The sequence below is a fragment of the Macrotis lagotis genome, chromosome 3 (assembly GCF_037893015.1).
Source record: "Macrotis lagotis isolate mMagLag1 chromosome 3, bilby.v1.9.chrom.fasta, whole genome shotgun sequence".
Classification (NCBI taxonomy): domain Eukaryota; kingdom Metazoa; phylum Chordata; class Mammalia; order Peramelemorphia; family Peramelidae; genus Macrotis; species Macrotis lagotis.
The window spans coordinates 118,227,647-118,236,402 of NC_133660.1; the positions used below are offsets into that span (position 1 = coordinate 118,227,647).

At 39.6% G+C, this 8,756-nt stretch overlaps 1 protein-coding gene and 1 long non-coding RNA gene across 7 annotated transcripts in view; one reads left to right on the plus strand and one right to left on the minus strand.

Annotated features, from left to right (window-relative positions):
* The window catches only part of DCLK2 (doublecortin like kinase 2), a 208,498-nt gene extending 200,139 nt beyond the window's left edge, over positions 1-8,359 (minus strand). For all 6 annotated transcript variants that reach the window (XR_012476985.1, XR_012476984.1, XM_074229154.1 and 3 more), the window contains exon 1: positions 7,563-8,359. Coding sequence is in view for 4 of the 6 variants with exons in the window: in XM_074229154.1 (XP_074085255.1) it covers positions 7,563-7,983 (421 nt within the window). In the remaining 2 variants the exon portion in view is untranslated. The remainder of the gene's footprint in view (positions 1-7,562) is intronic.
* Positions 2,703-6,139, plus strand: LOC141517798 (uncharacterized). The gene is made up of 3 exons (XR_012476986.1): positions 2,703-2,765; positions 3,822-3,888; positions 5,953-6,139. It is a non-coding gene; the product is annotated as an uncharacterized LOC141517798 (long non-coding RNA).
* Positions 8,360-8,756: the final 397 nt, after the last annotated feature.

Below are 8,756 nucleotides of genomic sequence, written 5' to 3' on the forward strand. Positions count from 1 at the left end.
GAGCTTTAGTATCTGTTGGGCAACAGACTGTTTATTGACTGTGTTGTAGATAATACAGAATACAAAGACTTGTAGAAGATGAATAGGCATGGATAGACAGGTGGTGATCCACAAGGTTAGGAGTTCTCACATCAATGAGAGAACATCAATTCACTCGAGAATTAAAGCTCACAGAATAACTGAGCATATTATATGCCCTCAGTTACAGCAGCCAAAAAGTAATGACATTTCCAAGTAACAATATTGGGACATCATGACTCTCAGAAGACTGAATCTGGTGTTAGTCATCCATTGTTGTGATGGTTCACTCTCGCCCTCATTGTGAGGCACAGTTTCTACAACAGTGTTTTTATCTAGTTTTAGTGGCTAGAACAGATTTAACTGAAACATATATCAAGTCACTTAACCTCTCATGGTCTCACTCTCCACTTGAAAAGAATGGGACTTTACGGTCTCTTCCAGCTCCAGATGATGACCCAATCCTATGATCTTCAATCAATTCAATAGGTACATTTTCCAGATAAGGGAGAGATTGAAGAATTATGGTGGCTTACAATATAATGTGTCAATGCAGACTAACATTAGACTTTTGATTTCTATTTCCAAAGATTCTCCTAGTTGCCTGAGAGATCAAGAAGAGACGAGAGAGAGAAAAAAAAGAAAACTGGGGCATACACATAACTTTTGTTATTCAAGTACAATGAAATTGTTGATTGAGTGTTCCAGGTCATATCACTGATTCCAGGATTGTTAATTTCTATTTCATCCCAGAAATCCAGGCAGACATTTAAGAAAGACAATATCCTCTAAACTGAAAATCTCCTGGGATAGATGAAACAGAGGACAAATCAAAACTGAATAAGGGAAATAAACAAAACTTCTGTCTGTTTAAAAAAGAATTGAATTAGGTCAAATGAAGTCTCCATTTAGTCAACACTGTAGAATGATTTTTAGTGTTACTGTAAACTCAAACACTGTACAAATAGCTGGTTAAATTGTAGATGTCAAATAACTTTTCTAGGGTTTCACTGCCTATGAATAATAGATCTAAGTTTGCTATACTGGATATAAAAATTAAAACACTTTCTTTCATTCCTTTGAAAGTTTCAGTTTTTAGATTAAACTTGGACTCATTTTCTTTAAACAAAATCATGTATTCAGGAAAATTCTACAGGACTTAGTGATGAATTTTTTTCTTTTCATTTAAAAATTGAATTTTATTGATGCCTTTTGTATTCAAATAACCTCTTCTCCCTCTGCCCCCACACCATAAAAACATTAAAAATGAACTCACTTGACTTTGTCATGAGAAGAGAGGTATGTCTCATTACTGACAATGAATTCTATAGTTAATACAAAACCTGTGACATGAAGAAGCCTCAAAAATGTCATTAGCCTGTCCTAATTCTTTGATGTATCTGAAATTATTTTACCTTGAGTACTGCTGAAAATTAGACTTAGCTAAGTCAAGTTTGTATGTATACATATAGTTATGTATTTATGTGTGCAAATATATACAAGTATAGTCATATTTACTATATATGTGGGATTTAATCCATAAGGGTGTGTGTGTGTGTGTGTGTGTGTGTGTGTGTGTGTGTGTGTGTGTGTGTGTGTATACACATCCAACTAAAATTTGAAGCCATGTGACGTAATGGATAGTGCCAGATCTGGAGTTAGAAAGAGCTAGGTTCATATCTTTCCTTAGCCATTTACTAGTTATATGATCTTAGGCAAGTTACCTCACATTCCAGTTTTCTTATCTTTAAAATAAGGTTATAGGTAGGTAATACAGAAAATAGAGTCCCAGTCCTAGGTTTAGGAGAACCTGAGTTTAAATATGACCTCAGACACTTACTAATTGTATGACTTTAGGCAAGTCACTTAACCATGTCTGCCTCAGCTCCTCATTTATAAAATGAGCTGGAAAAGGAGATAAATCACTCCAGTATTTTTGCCAAGAAAACCCTAAATGTGGTCACAGTGAAAAAATTTAATGACAACAACCTACTTCAAAGAATGATCATAAAGCATAAAAATGATAAAATATTTTACAAATTTTAAAGCACTACATAAATAATTAAAACTATCACTACTGCTCTCAGTAAGAGTTTAATTTGGAAATCTCACAGATTCCCCCCACCTCTTACATACATACATACACACTTCTCCAAATAAGTGAATTTCTATCATTAATCTTAAGTCAAAAACCAATCAACAAAATAATACCATCTTTGTTTTAGTATTTTCAGAACACTTTTCCACACCATTACCCTCATCTGATTCTTAGGAATGGCCTGTTTCACAATGTTCTTTTCAAATGAGAAAATGGAGGTCCTGAGAGGAAGAAATAACTTGCTCAAGGTCCATATAGTAAGTAATTGGAAGAGCTAGGATTCACAAACAGGTTTTCTCACTTCCCAGTTCAGTTCTTTTTAACTACATCCCACTGTTTGATGATGCAACTTTAATGGAAACTGAAGATGTTGACAGCATCTTTCAATCTCCTGGGAGATTGGCTTTCTTAGGGTATGTCTAGTTTAATCTAAAATGCCAAACTCTTTTATCAGCAAACTTGAGACAGAAGCTTTTTCAAATGAATGAACTCAAACTTTCCCTCTTCAAAGCTTCACTTCTCAGTGGAACCAAGAATTCTTTCTGATTACAGAACTCTCTCATTGTGACATTCTACCTTGTTATATGATCTGAGAGCCTAGAACACATAACATGAAAGCCAGAAGGGATATTAGATACCATGTTATCTGGTAAGTCTCACTTTACAGATGAAGAAACTGAGGCCTACAGTGGGGAAGCTGACTTTCCTAAAGGCAAACTGTAGAAGGGTACAGAATGGAACCCATATCTCCAGTTCACTAATTCATAGCTTCTACAACAAACCAGTCTGATACCACTATTAATGAACCAGGCAGCAGCTAGGTACTTTAAATATGATAAAGAAGGGAGTTAGCCATCAATGTATAGCAGATATCATGACTGGACTTGGGCTTAGGAAGATGTGAGTTCAAATCTCACTTCTGACTAGCTCTGCAACTCTGAGCAAGTTACTTAAACAAAGGTTGTGATCTGATAAATAATGTTTCCAAACAAGGGGTTTCCTAGTAGGTAAAAATTGAGATCCTTTATATATGTCTATATGACTGGTGTATATATGATTACCAAATTAAAAAATAATTAATGGACTTTTTTCACCCCTGGAATACATTACTACAGGTTTAAGAGGCACCTTTTCTTACAACACCTATGATATTGGTAAAATATGTAACAATATCCCAATTTCATGAATAAGGATATTAGAGCTGAGAAAAATCATATGTGTAACTTAGCCAGAATTCTAATCTGACTTTTTTTTGACTCAGTTCAGTGATCTTTCTATATTATACAAATTTATAGTTAGTAATAATAGGAATCCTTATGAGGTCCTGCTGTAGGGAATGATCAGATGTGTGAACTCCCTCTGCCAATGAACTCTAACATGGAGAATCTGGGGGACTGACCCAGAGTAATATAACCAATATTTTTCTAGATCTTATGACTTTGAGTCTGGTTTTCTAGGTACTACATCACTGCTGTTCCTACATTTGTAATAATATTAGAAATAAATTGCATTCCATCGTTAAAGATATTGTTGCATATAATCAAACAAAAATAGGAGGAAATGTAGATGCCATGAGAAACCTCATATGGACTTATAAACGTCAATTAATTTTATCTATAAAAGCTAACTCACAATCAAATCATAGAATCTATTTATAGCTGAAAGAAACTAGGAGGTCATGTAATTCAATCCCCTTATTTTGCAGATAGTAAATTGAGGTGTAGAAAAGGAATGTGACTTGTCCAGTTTCCACACCAGTAACAAGAGCAGAGGTAAGAGTCAAAACCAGATTCTCTTGCTTCCCAAATCAATGTTCTTTTCACTTTATCATCTTACCTCCCAATTTGGGATTACCCAAATAAATTTTCAATTTCTTATTAACATAATTGAGTTGAGATGAAGTACTCCTTGCTTACAACTACTGATTTCTTGGTTTAGGCTTCACTTCTGTTCCCCTATAGCTTTTAACCCATCAGAAGGCCTTACTCCAAAACGCACAATTAATTCCCCCAATTGAAAAAAGGAGGGGGGGGGAATATCACAAATAAAATGGGTTTAGAAAAATAGGCACTCAATTTAAGCAAGTCTCACTGTATCAAGTAATAGTGGGCAAGGAAGCAGGTGAAAGAGATCCTTGGGAGATGTTGAAAAATTTTCCAGCTTAGTACACAGTGAGCATTTCATAAATACCTACTGACTGACTTCTGAAATAGGTCTTTACAGTATAGGTTTAAAAATATATTAGGAGTACTGTGAATTCTCAGATAAGCTATATTTATTTTTCAAATGCAACCTCCAAGAAATATGAGTGAAAAGGAATTCACTTTTTGGACACTGTCATTTGGGATTATGAGCATCCCTTCCCTCTTCTTTCTCATATGTAATCAAGATTATATACAAGAAGGAGCAGCTAGATAGCAAAGTAGAGAGACTTTAAGTCTGGAATATTTTCCTTCCTGAGTTCAAATTTGGTCTTGGACCCTTTACAGTTGTGTGATCATAGGCAAATCATTTAACCATGATTGCCTCAGTTTCTTCATCTGTAAAATGAGCTGAAGAAAATGACAAACTACTTCAGTATCTTTACCAAGAAAACCCCAAAAGGGATTAACAGAGAATCTTGGAAACAACAGAAAAATGACTGGACAAAAATAACAAATACAAAAATATAATTACATGAACCCTAAATTCATAGATTAAGGGATTAGAGAGACTTTTGAGGTCATCTAGTTCAATTCTGTCATTTTTCAGATGAGGAAACAGATCTAAAGACTTGACCAAGATCATACATCAAGTACTGAGTAGGGGAGCTGGAATTCAAACTTAAATACTTGACTCAACACTCCATCATATCATACTGGTTTAAGAACCAGCATAATCTAGCTCCACCTCATTTTCCTGTATGTGTGACCAGGTTCTCATCCTTCAGTATCATTGTCTCAAACTTATAATTTCTCTTTATACATATCAGTTCCAGCTAAACTAGCTGACTCATTATTCCTTTCCTGTCTAAGTGCTTGTTTTTACCCACATAGTGGGCTATGCCTGGAATATTTGCCTATATCCTTCTATTGAAATCCTTCCTTCCTCTAAGGCTCAACTCAGATCTTCCTGAATTTCCTTCTATAGTACTCCCAGGAATAAGAAAAAAAAACTTTCCCTTCTCACATCTTTCTAACTAGTTAACATGGATCTCTCTAATGAACTTTTAACTCATATTACTGATACTGGTCTAGCCTCACTGGCCCTGCTTGCCATTTCTCACATTATATTTCACTCTGCCACCATATCTTTATAATGATTGTTCCAATATCCAGAATGCATTCTCTCCTCACCTTTCACGTTTTGAGGTTAACTTCTGAAATCCCTGCTTTCCTCCCAAATTCAGCTCAATTGATACCTTCTATATAAAACTTTACCCGATTCCCTGATTCCTAGAAGCCCCTTTCCAGCTCTACTTTGAGTTAATTTTGTATGTATTTACATTTGTTCATACTGACTCTCATATTAGAATATAAGCTTCTTGAAGGTAGAGATTTTCACTTTCAGTCCAAAGACCTGGTACACAGTAAGTGCTAAATATATGTTTAAAAAATATCTTATTTTCCCTTCTAGATTGGGTAAGGAATTAATCTTGTTTCCTCACTATATCCCCCTTTAGTTGAAGTACTAAAAGAAAACAACAAATACTTCTTCAACTAAAATAAAATGACCCTTCTGTGTAGTCATGGGATTCCTATTTTGAGTGAAATAAAGTTGAAATTTTAGAGGTTACTCAATTATCTACTGACTCCAATGGTCTTTACTTATAATCCTGTACCTATCTACTTTTACAGGTACAGAGATATGGAGACACTTAGTTTTACTCACAAATAAAATAGCTCTACTCAGAAAAACCAAAACCATACTTCCCTAAACTCACAGATGCTCCACTGAAAAAGACAGACCGAGGAGTTTTAAGGACAATGACATCTTCCAAAGTGAAGCAAGTCCCAGTACATTAAAGTATTACTCATCAAAAGACTTCTTATCCATGAATCTTCAATTCTCTATCTTAAATATTTTATTTTGTACTTTAAAAAAAATGCTTATGACAGGTAAACTGCTAGCCTGGAATCAGAAAGTATCATCTTCTGGACTTCAAATCTGGCCTCAGAAACTTATTGGCTGGCAAGTCATTGTATTTGCCCTAGTTTCCTCATTTGTAAAATGAGTTTTAGAAGGAACCAGTATTTTTGCCAAGAAAATCCTAAATGGGATCATAACAAGTCAGGCAAGACTGAAAAACACTCAAAAATGCTAATTTTTGTCAGTTTACATATTACAGTTATCTGTGTGTCATATGCCCCAATTCACTGTCAATAACTTCTCTAAGAAGTAGGGAAAATATTTTGCCATCATATGATTGCAGATTTAGATCTGGAAGACCCTATGGAGAACATTTGATCCAATCATTTTATGGATGAGCAAAGTGAGAAATGAGAGGTTAAGAGACTTGTTCAAGGTCACAAAGATAACAGGTAGATGAAATTGGAATTTGAATCCAGGTCAATTTGACACCAAATCCAATGCTCTTTCCATGTATTTAGCTGTGTCCCAGCCTACATAAAGTAAAAGAAGAGTCAACTAGAAAACCTCTAGGATCTTTTGCAATTCTCAGCCTTTGACTCTATCAACAAATTCCAAGAGAATCCAGGGGTTGTGCCTTTTCTAAGTTTTTAATCTCCCAATTGCCAGGCATAGTGGTCTGATATCATGGTCATTCAAGTGGTTCACTGATCAGTGAACTGAATGGCATAAGTTATGTGTAAATATCTGCAGAAAAAGTTACTTCTCATTCATTCCGTATTTATTAAATGCATCCAATTACCATGTCCAGGCATTGTGATAGTCATTGGGGATACTTGCCTTCAAGGAGCTTACATTCTATTGGGAAGAAACAACATGTATGTGTATATAGATATTACATATGTACATATCTGTATGTGTATATGTATGTATACACATTTGGAGTTATATATGCATATATATGAGTATTTATATACATATATGTATGCATGTGAATACACAAAATATAGGAAAGTAATTTGGGGGAGCCTGGGACCTAGTGGGGGGGGAAGGTGTCAGGATATAGTAGAAGAAAAAATTGAGCTGGTCTCTGAAGCCTAATAGAACCCTTTTAAGACAAACACCGGATCCCATTCTCTTGTCATCGCCAAAAGGGGGTTTCTAAGTTCCAACAGAGCATATGTGAGTTTTATACCCGGTAGGCAAAGGAACACACATAAGAGGCTTCAATAGCTGGGAGAGCCTTAGGGGAAACAGTACACAAGAGTATGGAGAGTAAGCAAAGGGAAGAGAATTCGCCGTTTGCCTGCTGTTCCACCTGCTCCACAAGAGCATCCTGCGGCAGCACCCGAGGAGCTGCCACCTGCCACTTTCTTACCTTCAACCAGCTCCTCCAGGCTAGTGAGCTTCCGGCTGCCATCAATGGTGTAAATGGTTCGGACTCCCTGGGGCAGGTTCACGTTGTCTGAGAGGGAGCGGGTGAGCTCCATGAGGAGGGCATCGAAGGATCTAAAGCGATCGCTGGAGATGGCATATACCAAGCCCTTGAAGTACCGGTCCCCATTCCGGTAGAAGCGGGCCTTCTTGGCTTTCTTTTCGGAGCTGAGGGCCTGTAGGGTCCGAGTGCGGTAGAAGCTGCAGTGGGCACTGTGTGCGGGGCTGGGGATGAGCCCATTCCCCTTGGGGCCTGAGCTGCTGCTGCCCCCTGAGGAGCTGGGCCCCCCTCTCCTGGAGCCTGGCCGCTGCCTTTTGTCCCTCTCCTCAAAATGTTCCAGCTCAATACTCCGAGTGTTGGCCATTGGAATGGTAGGAAAGCCCCTGAGCCTCTCCCCCAAAAGATGCCAACCAAATCCCCTCAGACACTTAAGTCACAAAGGAAATAGGGTTCAGCCCTCAGTCTGGATGCACCTAAGGCTCTGGGGCCCCTAGGGCCGGCATACTACGCCTCTCTCCTGGGTGATGGCTTTGAAGCGAGCCTGGCTGGCTCAGGATGCGGGCCTGCTCTACAAGTGCCAGCTGTGCCTGGTGGTGCCCATTGTAGTCTCCAGCCCAGGCTCCCTGACGCCTCCACACGCATGCACAGCACTCCCCCGGCCTCCTAACTCCCGCTGCCTGGGGAGCCGCCGGCAACAGCCTCCGGAGCAGGGAGGATGCTCGGAGCAAGGCTCCAAACTCCCGAGGCTGGCCGCGGGCCCCCGCAGGCAAGCACACTCACACACAATGCCCCGCAGGGTGCCAGCCCCAGCTGCTGGCTAACGACCCTGCTCTCTCAAGTCGCCGCTCGGGGGAGAGGCGGGGAGGCAGCGGAGGGGGTCCCGGAGAGACGCGGCCGATCTGCCCGCGCGTGGGCGCGTCACGCACCCCCGCCCGGCCCAGCTGGGCTCTGCCCCCGCCCCCGAGCTCTGTGGCGTGCGCCCACCCGGAGTGGCAAGCGCCCCAGGGCCTTAGCCCACCCGAGGGTGCCTGCGGGCCGCGGCCTGACCCTCCCAGCCCCTGCCCTGGGGCGCGAGCCTGGAACCCTCAAGAAACCTGCAGCCCCGGCGATGCCCCCACGACCTCAGCACCCCTTCCA